Below are 22687 nucleotides of genomic sequence, written 5' to 3' on the forward strand. Positions count from 1 at the left end.
AAGTTTCGTAGGGGTTGTTCTCGTCTTACTACAGCCCCACACACTTAGCCTATAAATACACCTAAATATGTTTACTTGAAGTGTGTTTTCCTGGAGATATGAACCCTACAATGTCTCAATTGTGTATCACTTCCTCCAGCAGAGGTCAGCGTTGTACTTATAAATAAAACGTGTCACTATACCAGTCACTATAGCACCCGGTAACATAATCTGGGAACAGATAAAGATGGAGACACGAGGAGAATCCTGCTCAGGACACACCCTCCACCCACACAGCCAATCCTGCCCAGCATGTGTGTGGTGGATTTCTACTCAGCCTGGCATAAAAATACACACCACTTACACGCTGAGCCTTTCTGTGCACACACACACACAAACACACACATGCATGCACACACAGACGATTAATACGCGCACAGCTGATGCATGCAAAACCATGAACATGCATGCACACTCAGCACAGCGCCCAGGCCTGTCGCCGGAGCAGCTTTGTATAAGTGTGAGGACACTTACCCCTCACCTTGACTTTTAACAACCCCATGCCCAAACCTCACTGTGAGCTACACCCCGATTCTACACAAAACCCTGAAATCAAGTGTGAACCTGCGTGCTGCTGTTTCATTATCAAAATGGTTTTAAGCAAAAAATGAAGAAAAAACAATGTTCACACAAAGCTAGAAAGACACACACACACACACACACACACACACAAACACAGCAATGCACACTTCCTTCCACCACATATCCTTGCAAGCCCCAGCAAGCCCAGACAGCTCTAATCCAATCTGCTGTAACAACTGTCACACTGGGAGAAGAGGCGAATGTTTTTCCCCCTTTAGAGAACTTCATTCACATCATAGCAATTGTGCACTCGCGCTCAGCACATGCAGAGCGCTGAGAAATCATTTTTTATCTGCTTTTTTGCACAACATATGCTTGGATATGGTATGTGGTAGCCCAAATGTGTGTATGCATGGGTGTGTGTGTGTGTGTGTGTGTGTGTGTGTGTGTGTGTGTGTGTGTGTGTGTGTGTGTGTGACTGGAAGTTTTTTTACAAGGACATGTTGTTTCCAGATATCGGTGCAAGCTTTGGGGCCTCCTATGGTGTCAATTCAGCCACAGTGCCTCTTCTTTCTAGTAAACGTGGCATTGTGTTATGAGTAAAGATGGTGTTTTTCATTACTTAATGGTAAACATGTGCATTATTATCCACAGAATAATTAAATCATCAAGTTAGTCTTGGCAGCACTGTGTATTTGTTGTAAAAAAAAAAAAAAAACTCCCAAAAAACAGCAATAATTAGGAACATTGATTCAATCCAGAGCAGGAATCTACTGGGCCTTCGGGCCTTCTGTACATTTTTGCACTGTAATATATTTGAATAGCGTTAATAAAATGTTGCACTGCAGCAAGAAGACAAAGAGTCTGTCGCTTAAAGAAACCCGGACCACCAACATGCTAAAGAGGGTCCTGTCCTTCGAGGAGCTGAAAAATGAGAGGAGCCCAGTGGGAGGAGAAGACGATTGCTTCTATAAACAGATGCCAGCTTGGCGTGGCAGTTGCTGGGGCGATGCCAGGGCAACAGCAGACTGAGATACGCTAGTCTGCTCCCTCCTGTGCAGTCTGGTGAGTGGTAAAGATGTCCTGAAAGCTCAAATCTGAGATAAAACTCCATGAAAAATAGTAAGCAAAGCCACACTCATCAGGAGGATTCAAGGATGCACCTGAACATCACTGATGACTGCAGCTTTGTTAACTTTTTTCCTATAGATGGCACGTTTTCAAAGTCGTTTCCTAAACCCCTCGTACCAGTTTCGATGCGTCAATAATGATCAGTGTTTCTTTCAGCTTGTGTCAGTTGTTATTTCAAACATTTCCAGTACCAGATACAGAGGAACCTCTGGCTTCCTGCTGAGTTCACTGTATAACAACAGAAAAGCTTTGCTGGCCTCAATGCAGACAAGTCGCCCATGAGTCAGACTGCATCAAACAAACCATCTGGAAGAGGTAAAGTCAGTGCCTTGCTTGCATTGATCGCGTGTGCTCATTTGTGTGTATTTTTTGGATGCTTCTGTCTAGTTACTGCAACTCTGTTTACATGGCAACCCCCATAATAAGCAGCTGTACCTGGCTCGGGGCTTGAGAGAGGGGGAGAAAGGTGGGGAAAGGTGTGCTTGTTCTCTCTCCCTCTCAGGCAGCGAGGGCAAAAAATATATATATATGTAAAGAGAGAGCGAGGGGAAAAAGTGAGATGTGGAGTGACAGTGAACCCCCCACGGCTTTAATGGAAACTAGAAAGCAGGAAGATATCTGTCAGCAGTGTTAGGAAAAAAGCAGTAAACCCCACTGGAATAGTGCTTTTAGCTAAAAGTGGGAATGAATGGCATGGGAAGGCATCAGAGTGACGATGTGTGACGGTGCACACACACACACACACACACAGTAAGAATCTGTAATGGTTGCCACATTAAAACACACACATGCACACGTGCACATGTGCACACGGAGCCTGTGGCCCCAGAGATGGTGAAGTGACTTCATGTAAAGTAAAAGCACAGCTGTAGTGACGGCAGCTGCCCCTTAAACAAAATGTTAAACATCAGCACCCGGCCAGGCTCCCCGACCTTTAATCAAAAGCAGCACCTGTTGGAAAATACATGCGAGGGAACCCCCCCTCTAAAAAAAACAACTCTGTGGTTTGCTTTGCACTGAGCACAGCCTGTGTATGTGACTGCACATGGGGGTGGTGGGGTGATGGCTCGGTAAATACAGAGAGCAGCTGTCCTTCATCAGAGATGACTCTCATTACGCTCGTCTTTCTTTCTCCCACCTACGCCTTCTGCGCCGTGTCACCACTGGGTCGGCAACAGCACTGTTTAATAGGTCAACAAGCCAGCACTGTCATCACGGCCCTCGTTTTTCCTCTGCAGGCACATTTTGTTTTCACCAAAACCAACTCTCTTATTTCCTTAAAACCGGTTACTGTGCAGCAGCCTGAAGATTCAGAACAGCACAACAAGTCTCTGAGACTCCAGTGACTGTCGTGTAACTCAGCGCCTCCACCTGGTGGTGAGTGTGTAAATTACACATCAATCAGAGCGCTCCTGCCACAAACAGCCTTCCTGGCGTCTTTCAGTGAGTTACCGCGGTGATCACAAAAGCTTGTAGTCACTGTGAAAGTCATGACCCTGAGACTTCAGAGCAGCGTTGACTATGGCTGTGTCATGCAGATGTTTATCAAACCTCATCAGCTGACTTCACTGTGACTGGAAATGATGTGAAACATCGGCTCTGCGGTTCATGGAAAGTTTCTGTTGAGGACATCACGGTCGTTGATTCATGAGGGGGGAGGATCACAGGAGACAAAGGGAGCCTTGAAAATCAGCATCAGCACCAGAGGGGTGGGAAAACAGAGCGGATTCATTAAGTGGGGTACACATGATACATATAACACAACAGGGTCGCAGCCAATCTGAGCTAAGATTAAGGCTGCGATAGTCCACACAGAAAGGCCACAGCTGCTTTTCAGAGGCAACTGTGCCTCAGGAGGACGTGTAGGTTGTCTAGTAATCCGTAGTCCTTTCCAGACGTGAGCTTTGGACAATTTCAAGGGAATCAGGTCGAGACTCTTTCAGAAGTTGTCCTTTCTTACATGTGGCACGCGGCAGGAAACTGTCCACTTCAGACACGCTCTCACTCCTGGAAATACTCCGTGGTTTAGGCAAGGGTGGTGCCTGAATGCCACTGCCTTGGATATTTGTGTTTTCCACGTGCCCAAATGCTCCCAGTGGCCAGGGGGGTGGGGGAACTTGAATGGAAATTCTGCCACCATGCATCGGTGTGTGAATGAGGAACGCACTGTAAAAGGGCTTTTCGGAAGGTTAAAAGGAACTGAATACATAAGTGTGAAACAGCAGGCAACAGTGTTAGACGATGCACTGCAGAAAAATACGTCCAACACAATTCAATGCTTAATAAACGCAGCTACATGTGAGCCAATAGAAGCTAAAGCATAACGGGAGATTGATGGAGCTGATGCACACATGCTCACAGATGCATCGAAACCTGAGGGAATATTTAAACACAACATAAATACACACGCATGTCCTGCTGGAGCTGCCACAGCCCACTGGAGAAAGCACCTGGAGTGGAGAGGTCACTCAGATAGAAACAGAAAGAGAAACGAGAGGACATGTTCACGGGGCGGGAGAGTGGAGATAGGCGTACCACTACTTTACACTTCCACCACACACTTGTCAATAATCTGAGCTTACTTCAATTCGATTCAACAGACCCTGTAGGTGTGCTCGTTCACACACACACACACACACACACTACCGCACCAACCACATGTATGCTCATTAACATAGACAGTCACACACACACTCATATAAACATACTGCTGCCTCCACTTGAAGGTTTCCACCCTACTTTTCTTGAGCTTTTTTACAGCTCTCACACTAACACCTATAAAAATACCAGCGAGAAGCAGACAGGCTTCCCTCACTGATGACTTTAGCATAATGTCCAGCTCACATACCAGCACCTGTGCACAGAAAAATGGTTATCAGTTCACTAATGTGTATTGTTTGCCGCATCCAGCAGAGAAAGACATGGCAGAGGTGCAAATTTGGAACGTCACTTAAGAGGACTGAGGCAGTCCTTTCTCTGCGCTGTCAACTGAAAGAGGGACTGACCGATGGCCAAAGAGGGATCAAAGCCACAAGGGACAAGAGTAGTACTGTTCAAACAGAGCTCCTTCCTGTTTTCACACCAAAGAAGAATGCAGGGGATGGAGAGACATATCTAAGAAATAAGTTCTGTTCTGTGTCACTTTAGCACAAAAAAGGAACTCTCTAAAAAAGGTGCAACACTCATGCAACAAATGAAAACGAAGCAAACCAGTCCAAATCTGGACCAACAGCCTGTAAAGACAAAAACATCTAACAGAGGTTCAGGGACACAGATGGTGAGATGAGTGCAGAGAGACAGAAATACATGAAAGGAAACAGGACAGATAAAAGACAGATAAACCAAAATCGGCTCCGCTAAGCTGCTCCACAAACCCTGCAGAGCTCCCGGTCCCAGCTTCCAAACCCCAAAGAAAACATCCAGTCAGCAAACAGCCCAGAATGAGAGAGTGGAAAATACCATGGAGGGGAAAAATAGACTCTGGCTCATGGAGAAAATAACCCAGCAAAAGAGCCGACCGAAGAGCCTTAAACTGCGCTAAAGAACAGATGGCACGGACTCATCTAAGTTCCCCGAGAGTTTGGGCTTACCTGAGAATTTGTCCCCCTCCATAACCGGATCACTCCCTCCACAGCCACATGTAGTGTCTGCTCTTTGACTCCACTCTCCCTCTCTCACCCTCTCCCTCTCTCTCTGCCTTTTTTTAGCCTTCCCTTTTTTCCCCCCTCTTGCTCCCTCACTCCTTCCCTTTCTCCCTCCCTCTGTTCCTCTTCCTCCTCTTCTTACTCTCTTTCCTTTCGGGCTCTCTCTCCCTTTCCCCCCTCCCTCAACTCTGATTCCTTCAGTGTGTCTTGCTAATGAATTCAGAATTACGACATCCCCATGTGCTGATCATATGTTGCTCCCTCTCTCTCTCCCTCTCCTTCTTCAGAGCAGACCAAGAGACTGAAGCAGCATTGTGTCTTGAAAATAGAAACCATTAGCTCCACCATGTGACACGGACAAGCTCCTTACAGACAAAAATAAACCGCTGGACTTGAAAACTCCTCTGTCAGCCTGTTTATAACGCTCTCCTCGCGTGTGCGTGCGTGCGCTCTGGCCCTGATTCATTTGATACCAGCTGCGATCTCGTCGAGCTGGTGTGACTGTCCTGCCTCAACCACGCCTGGACTTCCCCGTGATGAAACAGTTCTGCCGTTGTGTATGGTGTGAAAGGCTGATAGCCCGCTGAAATAACACTGAAGCGTGAAAACAATAAGATCTGGAAGCAAGAGGGGGGAACTTAATTAAAACTTCCCAATTAAAGCTTCCCAGTAACGAGCCTTCATAGGTAATGCAGAAGAAGCGCTTGTGTTTTGCTGGTATAGTGGAACAGCAGCCGTCGCTCTGAAATGTGTGCTCAGGAAACTAAAATGACCTGCGACTGCTGGCATGTCCCTCATGCTGCGCCGCAGAGGTCAGGGGTCGCATGGCAAGCGTCTGAGCTCTGATAGAGAGCTCAAACACACTTAGACATGTCAGTCAGCTGTCTTGTGCAACACGTAACGTCCCCAGTGACCCAGTATTTGTGCCTTCATAGGAAGCTTCGGAGTGCTTGTGTGTCCTTTGTTCGTCTCTACTCAAATCACTTATAATCCTTCAGTTAAAACCAGCCTCATTAGGCCCCGAATGGATAAAATCTGGAACTCTGATTAGCTGGAAGCCGATGTAAGCAAAGAGGATAGAGCGCACAATTCTAGCACGAGGCGCAGACATGGATTACTATTTGTTGCCAAAATAATTAAAGGACTAATTAGGTGCTGATAGACAATCTAAACAATGAATGAGCAGATCAAAATTCAGGCCTACTTTCAGACACACATACTATATATTAGAGATCGACGATGTTCACCTACTCCTGCTGTTGCTGGTTTGCCAATGAGAGAATCTATCAAGTCATTTAAGCTAAATTAGCTCCTTTTGGCAGTTCTTGTGTATTAATAAGATGACTGTAAGGCTATTTATCCATCTAGACTGATTTTGTACACTTGACTGAGTAAGGTACTGTGCAGCAGTCTTGGCTCACCCTTTATTTCTTTAAACTTTGCTTCTAAGGAGCCAGATTTTCTTCAAACCTTTTAAAAGTAGCTTTCTAGAGATCTTTCAAACTTCTTCTTTGGAACTTGGCTCTGCCTGACTATTTTTAGAGGAATGTTTTTCTTGTTTGTTCGACTACTTAACACTGACCTATGAATAATTCAAGGATAAAAAAGGCACCTGCCTCAAGACATGAACCACTGTTGTCAATACAAAACAGACAATTGGAAGCAAACTATTTTAAACAGTATCTTGAGGCACTTTGTTAATTTCGTTAGTTGAATATACAAAACTGCCAAATATAACAGATATAACTGATAGGCACCAACTGTATTTGTGCACCAATAATGGGTCAAAAAGTTGGCATATGTTAGCACGGTGTGCAGTGTGTCCTTAAAAAAATTGAGGAAACAGGACGAGTGGAGGAACATCTTGACAGAGAACAGAACGAAAGTGAGCCAACATCCAAGAAGGATCTTCCTTCAGGAAATCTGGAAAACTATTCCTGAAGACTGCTTAAAGAAGTTAGAAGAAAATCCTCCTGGAGGGGGTGAGACTGTGTTGAAGAATAAAGGTTGTCTTTCAAGCTTATTTACAAACTCTGTTTTGGCCTTATATACTCTATTTACATGTATGTTCGCACTTTTCAATAAATCACTGCACATAGTTCCCATTTTCCTCACAAAACATTTTTGCACAGTACACATCAGGAAACACACATCTGACTGTGGTGAGAGGTGCTCGTAAAAGGCTACAGGATGCAAACATTAGTGGCCTCCTCTAAGCTGAGCTGTAAAGTTAGCTTGCTGGATGCTTCTTTACAATGTTAATAGATTAGAAAGAAAATAGTTCCTACAACCTGAACCTGCTCACATTACAGTTTGTTCAGAATCTGGGTCGTGACTTCTGGGAAGAAAAAGAAAAAGGAAAAAACATCATACTGAGTTTTTGAAATGTATTTTTTGGCACTTTGGAAAGACAGGAAATGTGCAGATTTGATATTTGGGTGAACTGTCCCATTAAGTTTAAGATGAGAGTAAATGTCACTCAATGTGTTGTTTTTGCCATAAAAAATGAAGTGTTAGAATTAAATGTTATCTGGGTTAAGTGCATGTGATTATCCTTCTGGAGGGCTATATCTCTGTAATGTCTCTGTGTGCATGTCCAATAAAACAGGATCTGCTGACTAATAGAGGGGAATTAACCACACACAGACAGACAATGGCAACAGTGTTGGACAGACCTGTGTGTATGTGTGTGTGCGCTCTAGTTGAGTTTACAGTAAAGCATCCTCCCAAACACACGCCTGCTGGCTCGTAAATCTGCTCCGTTGGCAGATGTTTTGTACGGAGCATCTCCCTGTGAATGCCAACACAAACTCCTGCACGCACACACACACACACCTACACACACACGCCCTGTGGCAGCTGCATCAGCGTTGGGGGGGTCTGCTGACAAGCAGGGCCTCTTCTGCAGCCTCAAGCACTGTTTGTAAGTACAGTACGTGGCTATGGAAATAATCAGCCAATCACATGGCATCAGATCACTCTGTGTAGGCGTGGTCAAGATGACGTGCTGATGTTCAAACTGAGCATCAAAATGGGGAAGAAAGGTGATGGTCGTTGGTGCTTTTCTTTGTTCACTTAGTGAGGCGTTTCACTGTCAAGTTAAACGAAATACTGTCCTTCCCTTTTAAGATTAGTTTTTAAAACTGAGAGTGAACAGCGGAAAAAACAAGTACTACTGCTTAAAAAGAGCGAAGCCTAAAATCACTGATTATCCTCATGTTGCTGTCCTCACTTGACTCTCTCTGCACTTCCTTTGTCTCTCTTCTCTTCCTCTACATCTCTTAACAGATTGCGTTAGATGGCCGCCCCTCCCTGAGCCTGGTTTTTCTGGAGGGTTCTTCCTGCTACAATGGAGTTCTTCCTTCCCACAGTCTCCAAGTGCTTGCTCACAGGGGATTGTCTGGATTTCTGGTCATTTAGTTTTTCTTAAACGATGCTCTATAATTTAACAGAACAATTTTTCAGATACTATCTGAAGAGCCATTATTCCTCTGTTCTTTTTTTCCCTTGCTGTCTGTTACGCAGAAAAATCATTTCACAAAAGTGCTGCTGACACAAAGACTGGTGTCAGAATCCAGTTTGTGCGACTGCAGACTGTCGTCCTCAACGATCTTTGAATGGGCTACGAGTTTCTTTTGAACAGTTAGAGGTATCAAGATAAACAAGTCCCTTATCTCATCTTCTAAGCCACAGTTTACAGCGTGATGTAATTCCCCCAGTTTGAGATGTGGTGTTGATTACTTCATAAACAGCCTTGAAAGAGATGATCAGTATGTGTGGATGTGTTTTTTCTTTCTGTGAAATATTACACATTGTATTTGTGCAAGATTTTTCTTTTAAATCTGAAAACTACCATTTAACCAACACTGCAAAAACACCGCTGGCGTTGAAGCAAATAAACAGTTTTTTAGGGCTTATTTTTTATAACCTGTATTTTTTAAATAACCTCTAACCTTTAAAATTATGCAATACAGTGGGTGTTGTCAGAGCCAAGATAACTTATTTTATTTAAGTATGAAATAAGATCTAAAATAATGATTAAATGACAATCCTTTAAATGTTTCTTGCAAGAATTTCTTACCTTTTATGTGTGATCTGCTATTTACTGACTATTAGCCGTTATCAGTACAGGAAACACGCAGTGTTCGCACCTTCCTCAGCTGATGGTCATCGACGCTAGCTTACACAGCACTTCACAGTAATAGAGAGCAATTTATCGAAGCGGAAAAAAAACAGTTTTGCGTCTACCTCTGCCCACAAGAGACAGATAACAATCCATTACACCTCTTGGAGATGAATGTACCAAATTGTGCAAAACTTTTTAGGCTCTCGGTGTTTAGATTTTGTCTTGTCCGTGACTCATTAGCAGCAGGGAGGGGTGTGATCAGTCCACACGGTCCTTTCACAGCTCTGAACATGCAGCTAGTCTTTTTATGACTCAGTGATGAGAAGAATAAAAGATGTTGCAACAGATGCCACAGAGATCACATCTCTGGGATTACCCGAAGAGAGGCTAAATCCACAGATCAACTGCAGCAAACTCTGCAAACGCTGTGTGCAAGTATACCTAGGAGAAATGCAAGGTACCCTGTGGGAATCTTTACCTTATTTTGGTTTAGTTTAAAAGCTTGGATGTTTTGTATGTGTGGACACTGGAGCGGTGGAGTCTACTTACTGGGGCTGGTGATGCCGGAGGCCTCTCTCTCTGTTCTCCTCACTCGACCGCTGGAGGTTCGTGCTGTGGATTGTGACAAGGAAAGAAGGGCAAATGAGTGAAATCTCCTCATCTGGAATGTAGTCAGCATTAGGAAAGAAATATTGCATTACTCATAATTCTCGGCCACAGTTATGGAGTACGAGCAAACATACAATAAAGTCTGCACAAAACCACAGTTTAGGGTTACGCTGTGAAATAATAAGCATCCTCGGTGGCAGGTCTGGTTATGCAGTTTGCCCCTATTCTTCAAAAACGGCAAATTACCAGGGAAAGTCTGCCGTTTAGCTCGCCTTTGCCAGCGTTTCCTTTTAATGGCCAAATCCAAAATGACACATTCGAGCGGATTCGCTTTTCCCGGCGAGGAACACCTGCTGCCAGTTCAGTGGCGTTTTGAAAAGACGGGCACCAAATGGAAAAGCATTACTTCACATTCTTCATGAGGCCAAAATAATCTGCAGTTGCTATTTGGAAAAACAAAGTAAACCAAAAGTTTGAAAGACTGCTATTATTGTCCGACCACAGAGAAAAAAAGCCAGGCTCTTTTTTTTTAAATTAGTTTGTCGTTTGTTTCTGGTTTTATAATTGTGTGGATGAAGTAAACCCAGAAGACCAAAGCTGCAGTTAGGAGAAAGTGCATGACAGAGTAGAGAGTAACGGCACAGTGTGACAATTCTACTACATGCGGCCTGTCGCATGTTTTGTTTGCGCATGAATAGAGTAAAATTGTGCTGATGGAGTGAATGTATGATGCTTTGGCAGGTGGGTAGAAGCAGTTTGTTTAAATTTAGTAAAGCCAGAGAGGGAAAAGAAAAAAGGCAGAAACAAAGCAAACCTCAATGGTTAAATTAGAACAGCAGCTGAAAGTATAAATCGGAGCTGATGAAAGTGTGGAAAGATCTGAAAGTTATGGTCTCCTGATCCCGTTAAGTGTTCTCCCCGGGGTCCCGTATGCTTATTTTCTGGAAAATAAAAGGTTATTCATCCCCATTCATGTTTATCTAAGAGAGATCTCAGTGTCAACAGTCTTGTTCTACATGACGGTGGTTGTTTTAAGAATCAGAGGAATGTTGCTTCCTCTTGGCAGACGGTCCGCTGTGTTACTCTGGTGGAACGCTGAAGATAATCTCTCATTGATCGACTCCAGTGTGTGTGTGTGTGTGTGTGTGTGCGTTCAGTGCTGCTGAATCACCAGCAATTGGTAGTGGTGTACTGATCTAAACAAGAACACAGCTGTTTTCTGTTCAAACAGGTGATTCAGCTCCACTACAGGAACAGGGGTGATTATTTTCTTTAATGTACATGACTAACAAGTGACTTCAGCCAGTCAAAGGAAGAATGACGTAGAGAGTAAATGGATTATATGTGAGATTAATATTTAAAAATAGTTTTATTCATCACTTAAAATCATGTGTAACATTTTCAGACTGAATGTTTTGGTTAAATAAACGGCAATGGAGTTTTCTAAAAGATCTCATAAGTGAATGCAGCACCCATCTTTGACTGCTGTGTACCAAAATGTGTTTGTATTACAGTAACATCAAATGCCTATGGACCTTATGAGTCAATAATGGATATGCAGACTCTCAGCTTTTATTTAAGGCATTAAAAACAATTGTTGCATTAATCACAGATGAGTTATGGCCATTTTTATACACAGCCCAAAACTTTAGGGGCTCAAATGTAAAGCTTTAAGTCCTTTACACAGTACTAATGTCCTGCTATTCAGGAAGGAAAATAGGAAGTAGGTGCAGTTACTTATTGAAATATGTGCAACCATGCATGGAAATACAGGAAATAAGGCAAAAACAGAGTTTGTATAGTGAAAGTTGAGGTCTGGACCCGTTTATGACTGATAGCGTTCTATTGTGTGTTTGGAGTCATTGTTATGTTTAAAAATGAAGCTGTACTTTGCAGATGGTAATACATGCTGCATCAAAATGTGATGGTACTTTTTTGCATTCATAATTCCATCAGTTGTGACCCAAATCATGACAGAGCCTCCACCTACTTCTTTTGTCCTCCACTCATCCAACTTCCTCAATATTTAATTATTTTAAAAGACAAACTACACACCTTTCAGACCCATGCCCAGTTTTCAGCTAATAGCTCTTTATGAAAGACACTAAATTACGCTTCTAAAACTGTATCATCTTTGGCATTTTCTGGTACCTTTTTATGTTGAATGAGTCATATATATATATAGGTCACATAACAAACAAACAAAAAACCCCAAAAAACCCCTTCCTCTGAAAAAATTGAAAGAAACATTGCTAAAGATTACTTTAACAATTACAGATAAGCTTAAGAATCCCTTTAGACTGCCTAAACCAAGATACATAAGAAAACATGCATTTCCTCCACTGTGATGTTTATTGCAGATGTATTCAGCTGCTATTTGTGGGTCTTCCTGCCTTCTGTTTTTTTATCTTTAGCATGTCAAACACACTGAGATCAGGTCACTGAGCGTTTCTTTAATCATGATCATCCACCAGTGTTTGCTTCACTCACTAAAACCACATCATCTTTAACTTCATGTGTAGTCAGATTTAATCTCAGAGCGCTCATAGGTTTAAATAGAATCTCAGTGACTGCAGACTCGTGTTAACCATGTTTAAAGCTTTGGCTGTGGTTTCTCATTTGCTTCATGCAAACAATACATAATAAAACATAATAAACAATAATTGTGGTTACAGTGAGAATAGCATGATGATAAAGTCTTGTCCTCCTGGGTCATGCAGTGGCATGGAAACAAGATGCTGCATCTTTCTCTGATCAACCACACTCTCGTCTCCACTTCCCTTAAGCTTCTAGACGTCGCCTGCGTTGCCTCGCTTAACGCAGATCAGATGAGGTAGTTCATCCGGTGGATGATGATTCAGTCGTCCCATCCTGTTTTTAATTCTTAGAAATACTTCCTTCCACAAATTGGTGCACAACATGGGCTTCGTTTTCTTCTAACGCTGCCAGCCAGCATAGCGGTTTTCCCTCCTCTGCTGTCACTGATGAACACAAAGACGGCTGGCCCGAGGGAGAGGTAGTGAGTGTGGCGGGTATATGACTGGAATACATGAGTAAAGCTTTTGTAATACGCGAGTGCGCACATGTAGCAGAAGGCGAGAAGGTGCGGTGGAGCGTTTGAAGTCATTCCTCACAATGAGGAGAGTAAATGCAGGAAGTGATGATGCAGCCCAGCATCATCAGCATGTAGCATTTGCTTTCCTCTGCTTCTGAATAACAAACTTATTGTATTTTAAACCTTTTGTTTTTGTGTGTCACATGAAAAATATCTGAGTTTTAATTAGCCTGATGATAATGTGGATGGGAGTAACGAAAACAATATGACTGCTTTGTTGGCATAAATGTTGCCGTCTGCAGATACATTAGAGCAGAATTGTATCATTTAGAACAAATCATTAGGCTACAGACAGCACGCTGGTGCGGTGGGGAGCACTGTTTCCTCACAGCAAGAAGGTCAGGACCTTTCTGTGTGGAATTGCATGTTCTCTCCGGGTACTCAGGCTTCCTCCCACAGTCCAAAGACATGCACCAACAGACTGGCGACCTATCCAGGGTGTACCCTCCCTCAGGTTGAGATTTCATCAATCTTTGTTTTACTTTTATTGCCTTACGCCCACACATTTAGTCCTGCCCCCACCCATTGTTCTGCTGTCCTGTCAGACTTCTGCCACATTGGTGTCTAACCAGCAAACCACTTACAGTATATACACACACCAGAGACTTTTAGTTGTTCGATTGTCTTGTAGTTAAGCAGTTTTCTCATGTTTTTCTGTGCACACTTGTCCCAGTTCTCACTAAGTTTTTTTTCCAGTGTACTTTTGGTTTTCTCATGGTTGGATTCAGCCTTGCCGACTCTCTGCTCCTTTGCCTTTTATTTAGGAATTCAATTTTGAACTTTTATCTCCTCCTCCTAGTGTCCCAGTTTGATTCCCCCCACCCCCAGTCAGACCAGAAAAAGCCCAGGTTTAGCATAGATTATTATAAGCATTTCAGAATTGATTTAAACTGTTTTACAGTCAATATTGAGCTAAGGTCGATGTAAGCAGCGCTACTTGAGCGTCCAATGTTGATTCAGGGAGGAAGTCTTACTCTTTAAATCACCAAACGGGAACTCCGGCTGACCATTTGCTGTGAGTGTGAATCATTAATCAGCAACTTTTCATGTCATGACCCCATCGGTCTGCTATGCTAGTGTGTGCACAGAGCTTCAGGTTTGTGGAGTCAAGTCTATCAAGCCTCGGAGCTAAAAAACATGTCTGTACTTATTTATTCTTGGATGCACATACACACCCTTGCAACTGAACCTCTCCTTCAAATGGAGCGAGCAATGCACATCATCGCAACAAAGTAAAGCGGCACAGAAGATGCAAAAAAAAAAAGCAGCATGAAGTTGCTTTGAAATGCTGGCATTTGGCATAAAGGTGATAAAATTCAGTGTAGTTTAAAGTAAGGGCAAAGTACTGACAGACATACAGCAATACAAAGAACAAGAGGGACACCTGCCAAGTTTACTTCTACACCATCACAAAAGTGTCTGTGTGCTGAATCTGTTTGTCCTCCTGCACAGTCTTGTCTGAGGCCGCAAACATAAAAGTATACATTGACATGCATCTTTTTTCACCTTTGAAGGCGAGTTTTAATCATCTGACATCATATTTGCAAATGATACTGTGCGCAAAGGAGGTCAGCGCACGCACAGCGCATACATAAGAATGTTTGCACAATGTTTGCACATTGACAAATCTGTCTGTGCTTGTGAGTTCGCAGTAAAGTGACTGATGTCAAAACGCAGCGTTTAGCGGAGCCGTGTGTGCGTTCGTGCCAGGTGGCGTTTTAAGCATGACCAGTAAAGTGCACGGCTATGCTTGGACAAATGTTTCAACTGATTGGTTAATGGTGTCAAATGACTGGAGAAGAGTAAATAACAGAGGAGAGGGTGCAGCACTTCAACATACTTGAAACACAAGAGCGATCGCATGCAGTCACACACGAAAGACGGCCTGCGTAGAGACCGGGTAGAGGGATTTACTAAACGTAGGCTATAATTAATGCCGGGACCTGAGATTTTAGTGTTTGCTTAAGGAGGCTGTGCGGAGGAGGCTGTATTGATATTTGTGCAGGAGGACAGAGGAGGGGACGGATCTTCGACTTCCTTCATTCTTCACCTCCCCTTTCCCCCCCATCCTGTGCTTCTTTGACTTCACTGTTTCCTTTAGTGGTTTGATTTATCAACAGTCTGATGCAAGACGTGTCTTTAGTCACTTTACTAAAAACAGCTGCAGAGCAGTTCCTGAACAATTAATTATCACTGTTGCTTGGAACAGGAAATTATAAATGTTCTGTGACATGATACCAAACTTTCACCTATTGACATTTGCACTCATATAAACCAAACACTGACACTGTCTGATTATGATTTTACAGAGTATCAGAGTTCAACCAGATTCACGTCTGCTTAATGCCAGCCACTTTATTAGGTACACCTTGTTGGCACAGGGTTGGACCCTGTTTTATTTTTGTTCACCGAGCTGCCTTAATCCTTCGTGGCACAGATCCAACTGGGTCCTCCAAACATTCCTCAGATATTTAGTACGGTGAACTCATTGTCGTGTTTAAGAAGGCAGTTTGAGATGATCTGAGCTTTGTGACGTGGTACGTTATCCTGCTTCAAGTAGATATCAAAGATGGAAACACTGTGGTCATAAAGGCATGGGCATAGTCAGCAACAGCAATACTCGGGTGGGCTGCGGTGTTTAAACAATGCTCAGATGGTACTAAGGAACCCAAAGTGTGCCAAGCAAATATTCTCCACACAATTACACCACTGGCAAGCTGAAGCGTTGTTACAAGGCAGGGTGGATCCATGCCTTCATTTGTTTATGCTAAATTCTGTGTCTCAGTTTCTTGTTAGCTGACAGGAGCGGCACTCGGTGTGGTCTTCCGCTGCTGTGTCACATCTGCTTCTAAGCTTTGTTGTGCATTCAGAGATGCTTTTCTGCATACCTCGATTGTAACAAGGATTTATTTGAGTTACTGTTGTCTTCCTGTCAGCTCAAAGCAGTTTAAGCAGTCTGGCCATTCTCCTGTGACCTCTGACCTCAACAAGTCATTTTTCACCCAGGGAACTGCTGCTCACTGGATATTTTCTCTTTCTTGGACCAAATCTAAAAAATGGCAGTGTGGGGAAATCCCAGTAGATCAGCAGTTTCTAAAAGACTCAGACCAGCTCATCTGGCACCAACAACTGTGCCACATTTAGAGTCACTTAAATCACATTTCTTTCCCATTCTGATGCTCAGTTTGAAGTTTGTGTTGCCAAATCCTACAAGACTAAAAGCATCGAGTTTCTGCCACATGACTCCCTCGTTCGATACGTGCATTAACAATCAGCTGAACCTAATAAAGGATCCAGCGAGTGAATTACGCTGTATATGCAGGTGTATCATGTTCATTGCTTCATTTACTACCGGTTTATGATTACAATGACTGAGTCTGACAGACACAAGAATACCAGTGTACCTGCACTGCCCTGTACTGTGTACACAGCAAATAAAGATTTTCACTGTGGTGTGTTTGCAGACCTGCATCCATTACTGGAGGATCCACTGGAGAATTTGACACTACATGAATGAACATCATCTTTTCTTTTTTTAATTTAAATTATGATGTCAAAGAAGGTTAAGCTCACTAAGCCCTCCTTCCTCCCCCCTGTGTCTCTCTGCTCAGCCATCTGTTCCACTGTGTTTTATGGCCCTCATTACGATGCTGCAAACAGTGTTTCACAACTCTGCCTGTGAAAGAGCTGGGAGTGGATGAAAGAGCAAAGCTGACTGAATGGCTCCACGTCCATTTTTCAAGATTGTTTTTACAGCCCAGGTAAGACCTTTACCCGGCTGCAGGTCTGCCTACACACCGGCAAACTCAACACGCACGTGCGGACACCTTTATAATTTGGGGGAAAACATTAGCCGTGACCCTAAACTGGAACCCAAATGAATGGCCGCTGTTCTGGTGGCGCCCAAGGCAACACCTTTTCCCAACCTTCTTCTTCACTCACTCCATTCATTGAAAAGCAACACCGTGTTGCCCAACGCACAAAAGCCTCTCTGTACTCCACACAATGCCACACACACAAGTCGGCATTAAATCATATCAAAATGTGCTCTAGACAGCAAACTCACGCAGTCCATAAAATAATACCAGTGTGGTAGATAAGCATCAGCCTTCCTTCTTCCGGGGCTGTTAAAAGCATAAAGCAGGTTGCTTTATGAGCTAAAGCCTCCCCCAGGAAATACGTGTCACAGGCGAACAGCTTGGTGAGTGACTGGCTGCACAGACGTGATTCTTCAGAAATGTGAGAATGACGGGGAGAAGGAGGAAAGTTTTAAGGGCCTCAGCGTCCGCATGTTTGCTGGGATTTTCTAATTTGTATGAGGGACTTAAGTTCTTCAGGAACTAAACAAACACAGCCACTCCACCTTAACGCTGAAGCATTAAGCATCATGTGGCCAGCGCATGTGCTTGCTCAGGTGTGTGTGCAAGCAACAGGTCACGTTAAAAAAGAAAAGAGCCTCATCGACTAAAACGAAGCTGATAAACTGAAACAGAAAATAAAAAGCAGATGAAATCCTCTTGCAGCCATGTTATACAGAGCGGTTGTCCCGGAAACTGATTTTCAATAAGAGCAAGACTTTGTACAGACAGCAGAGCTCGCATGCATTTAACATGCATTATCTGACTAATTCACGAGGGCTTTGCCACCCTAATAGGCTCTGCGAACAGATATGAGTCACTAACACTTAAACTGATTGCTACTTGCAATAAAATATTTATTCATGTCATGACAGGACAGGGCTGTTCCTGCCAAGCAGAGGAGCTGCTATCTGTTGCATGGGCTACTGAACAGCATGCTTTCCCCACTCCCCCTTATGGGTTTTGTTTTTCTTCAGGTCTGCATGTTAGCCAGATAACAGTGCAGTAAAAATCTGAAATCTAAACAAATGTACGCGAGTGTCTGCACTTTATCACTCTAATACCCGTCTCTAGATGTCGGCGCACATGTTACTCCACACATCAGAATGTCTCCGAGCCTGCCATTATCTTTTTACAGGCTCGCTCCTGGCCTCGGGCCTACAGTACAGGCGGTCTGTTGTATCAGTTGACACCCCCAGCAGCAGCACAGCATCACAGAGCTGCATTCTTGGCTGCAGATGATAAACACAAAGCAGAGTGGACACTTCAGAGCAGGCTCTATGCGCCTGAGAGGGGAGGACCATGCACAGCGCAGAGACAAGGCATAGTAAGTATAGGTCTCCTATGACTTCACACGGAAGTCTTTATTAATAACACACTGCTGTGGCCTATTTACTACATACATGTTTATCAGTCTCCAGGTTGCTAAACCTCCATAGAGTCACACAGGACAGAGATGCTACAGGTCCGCACCCTTGTTTAATAAGGCCTTTATCTATGTCAAATACAAAGTGTGCTTCCTGTAGTCACCACCCTTTGTATTTGTGGTTATGGTCAGGTTGTGGTCCAGAGTAGGAGTATTAACCCGTGAGAACCTCCAAGGCCAAAATATAAAGCCACATGAAGTGCAAAATTTGCAGCAGTTCAAATTCACATAAAACTAAAGATAAAAAGCTACAAGTCTCTACCACTAATTCTTCCACTTTTGGACTACCTGAGGCTAATTTGCATAACCCACTGTAACCCACAGTGTTTATGGTGCTGTTGCCTTTTGGATCATCCATCCATCCTCTTCTGTTTATTCAATTCGGGGTCACATGGTGGGCTGGAGGCTATCTGAGCTGTCATGGGGCGAGACGCACTGTACGTACTGGACAGGATGCCAGTCTATCACAGGGCTAACACACACACACACGTGCACACACACACACATAATCATTCACACTTTGGCACCTATGGTCAATTTAGAACCACCAGTTAACTTAACAACATTTTTAGGCTGTGGGAGGAAACCAGACCACCTGGGGAGAACAACCACGCAGAAAAGCCCCCAACTAGATCCAAACCCTGGATCTTCTACCTGTGAGGTGCTAATGAGTGCTAATCGCCCCTTTCAGAGGATTTTAAATCAAATTGTCTTGACTTTCCTTGCAGTTACTTTTAATAGGAGGAAGTCTACGCTCTAGTTTTGGTGAGTAGTTTCACAGCTGACTAATCAGCAGGTCTCAGTAAAGCATAGATATGATCATTTTGTCACTTCTGCTTCTGAAAAACACAAAGATGGAGGTGGCCATAATGACAGAACGCAGAGTACTGTACATGCATGTCCACATATCCCAATACCTTATCTCTCCATTATCCACAGGCTTCCAAATTGAGGGTTAGACCATCGGCGGCACGCTCTGCTAGATGACAGGGCGAATACGTCTCAACACAGTTTATAGCTCGACTTTCAAGCTGCCATCAAACAATAGCTTTAGGCTCTGAATCAAAGCCCGGCTGACTCTCCAGTGTAAACAGGCTAAAAGCTGTAATGCAGGAGGGAGTGAGGGTTTTGTCACACAGGTGAGAGGAGTGGAATTTGAAGTGTGTGTGTGTGTGTGTGTGCTGAAGTGGGCTGTTATTCATGCAGGTTACTCATTGATCCAGACAAATTGAGGGAGTGGTGTACAAGCCAGGGATTGGCTCCAGGAGCGGGGTTCAGCTGTGCGGGGTTGCATGACGGAACACAGACACAGAAACACACACACATTTCTACACTGTTAATGTCAGTCTTCAGATGAGCCAGATACACGTTGTACTTGTTTGTGTGTCTACAAGGGTATTTGAGTACAAAATATACACACACACATAAGCTGACACACGAGTCCACCTTCCTCTCTCGGAGTCACCTATCCACATCTCTGATGCTTGTCTAAACACCGCTACGCATTTGTGAGGAAGGCCTTTCACACATGTCAGACTTACAAACACGCTTTGTTATTAGACCGTTCCACGAGTGGAAGCTCTGACAAAGAATGTGACAGCTCCGCGCACGTCACATGGCAGACAAAGAAAGAGAGACAAGAAGAGAGAGAACACACACACACACACAGAGGAAGAGGAGGAGGAGAGGCGGCATGACCCGACATGTGCTTGGCTCCGATGGAAAACCATTGGATGCTCCATCGCACAAAGGCTCGGGGAAGAGGAGCCGGGAAAGCTGGCATTCCGCGGGATAGGGTTGTGTACATTGGACTGAGCCACTGCTAAGAGAGACAGGATTCATGTGTGTGTGTGTGTGTGTGTGTGTGTGTGTGTGTGAGTGTGTGTGTGTGTGTGTGTTTTCGTGGAAGGAGGGGGTGAGGGAATGTAGAAGATGTGGGCGATAGTAGGCAGTGCCTTAAGAAGAAAGAGGGGGGAATTAAGAGGAAAGCTGCAACAAAGGAAGGTGAAAAGAGAGCATAAAGGGAGGTCACATGCACTTATGGTTTACTTTCCTTGTGACGGGGGACATTGTCCTTTAAAGAAGCATCCTCGCTTCAAGTCTTTGCCTCCACAGTGTCACAACAACCATAATCAGGTCCAGCCAGTCTCAAAGTAAACTGAACCACTGAACTTGTCTGATGCACAAATCAGATCACTCTTCAGGCATTAGTTGGGAGGAGTGAAGGAGCTACACCGTAAAACTATCAATCAAGCAGATTAACAAGCCAACTGACGTATAATCTGACTGTAGGGTATTGTAGTATTTCACTGTGAATGAAATACGACCTGCTTTGGTGACAAACACAGAGCAGCTTTCATCTTGTTCGTCTGAGCATGAAAGAAACTCACATTCGAAAAAACAAAAAACCAGGCCAGGGTCTGTGCACCACCTTTCTGTCATGACGTCGTAGCCTATTTTTGAAGGGTAAAGTCTGAGAGCACAAACATGCAAGAAATGCTTTACAGCCACACCCACAGATCCATGTGTGGGCCCCCCTCTTTCTTTCTTCTGGCAAAGGGGGAATTCAAAAGAAGCACTTTTAGAAAAAAAAACGTGGGTTATTAATTGTTAGAGCTGTTTAATGTTTACCTGAAACCCTCTTTTTTTCCATTCTACAGTCACACTGGCACCTAAACACGCACAGTTTACAAGACACAGCCTCCTCTCTGCAATCAGGCTATAAAAGGGTTTGGTGATATCTCACGAGATAACGAGTTCCTGAAAGCTGTCACCACATTTAAGAGCTAGACTTACCTGTGAATGAAGATTTCTTCATGATTCTGTGAGATGTTTCCTCTCCTGGTGGTTAAGGGGGTTCTTCACTTTGACAGTCTAAGCTTGATTATCCGTTCTGGTTTCTCAGAATGTGTCAAGTTCACGTTTGCATCCGTAACTTTTCCAGGTTGTTTCTCTTTGTGCGTCTCTTGTTCGCCACTAATAGACGGTATACTAAACAACTGCAATGAAGCCTCCGTGGTGCAGCTAATACTAAATTTATTCCGCCTTTATGTCTAACTCTAACTACTTGGGAAGACACTCTGCTGGAAGTGGATACAATCACACCTGCGCTCCTAACGCACGCCCAATCCATGAGCGGGAGTGGTTTACTGTAACAGTGAGGGCTTTCACCTATCAAAGCTCAGAGGTGGAATAACTGAGCGCGATATTTGGGAAGGTGTGGAGAAGAATTATTTGAAGCACAGTTAACTGGTGAACTGGAAAGCTTGGTGATCCGAAAATTCACCAGTGCGCAGGTCTGGACTATTGCGCAATATGACACGATAATTAAAAACCTTACAATACCCTCTATCTCTCAGATTCTCTGTGTGTGATAATTTATCAGTTGCTGGCATCTCTCTCACACACACACAAAAACACACACACACACACCACCTCAGGTACTGTGTGGGCAGCTTTGTGTGTGTGTTTAGTGTAAGGATGTGGCCGGGTGGTGCGTGGAGGTGGAGGCGGGGGGGGGGGGGGGCGCATTTTGTTTGTAGTATAAATCTTACGGCTGGGTAGAGACACGCGAGCAGTGGAGCCCACATCACTCCAAGTACTCAGCTGCGCCCGTGACCTTCAGCCTCTCCAAATTCCAAATGTCAAACTGCAGCAACCTGCTTCGTGTTCGTGGGGCCTGACTTCACATCCTACCGCAAAGATCCGCACGTCTGAGCTGCAGAGACCTCTTGTGGCTGCTGCCTGTGGCTCCTCCTCCTCCTTTTCCTCTCAGGAGTCTGCTCTTATGTACAGCTTAACGTTATTTATTTATTCATTTATTTATTTTAAAGGACATGGCCTGTCATATCCGCCATGCTAGAGGACACAAAATCTCTGTCCATCTGTTTGTTTATTTCTTTGTCCAACCACTTCCTCTACACATTAAGAAGTTAAGCAACCAGACTTGGCACACAGGTACCCAGTTGGCACCTGAAGGTTTTTATCTAGATCAGATATTATGGCAGCATCATGTTGTGTGGTAACCACTTGAAATGGGTTGAAATGACCTGTTTTTAGCATTTAGCACATACCACATCTTATGAAAGCACCCACTTGTTTGAGTTTCACAACAACATCTCATTATGTTCACAAAAGGTGAACTATGCGTTGTGTATTATGATGCTATTGCGTTGCCTAGCAGCCACCTAGCAGCAGGCTATAATGACTTATTTTTAA

At 43.9% G+C, this 22687-nt stretch overlaps 1 protein-coding gene across 2 annotated transcripts in view; it reads right to left on the reverse strand.

Moving 5' to 3' along the window:
- LOC100702031 (septin-9) overlaps positions 1–21567 on the reverse strand; it is a 78827-nt gene extending 57260 nt beyond the window's left edge. Inside the window, exons 1-2 of one of the 2 annotated variants that reach the window (XM_019358001.2) lie at positions 21266–21567; positions 10012–10074 (exon numbers count right to left, since the gene is read on the reverse strand). In XM_019358001.2, coding sequence (XP_019213546.1) covers positions 10012–10074; positions 21266–21287 — 85 coding nt within the window. In that variant the 5' untranslated portion in view covers positions 21288–21567. Of the gene's footprint in view, positions 1–5282; positions 5437–10011; positions 10075–21265 lie in introns of those variants that run through there. The other variant, XM_019358004.2, reaches the window with a different exon arrangement.
- Positions 21568–22687: the final 1120 nt, after the last annotated feature.

Source organism: Oreochromis niloticus, linkage group LG4, assembly GCF_001858045.2.
Source record: "Oreochromis niloticus isolate F11D_XX linkage group LG4, O_niloticus_UMD_NMBU, whole genome shotgun sequence".
Lineage (NCBI taxonomy): Eukaryota > Metazoa > Chordata > Actinopteri > Cichliformes > Cichlidae > Oreochromis > Oreochromis niloticus.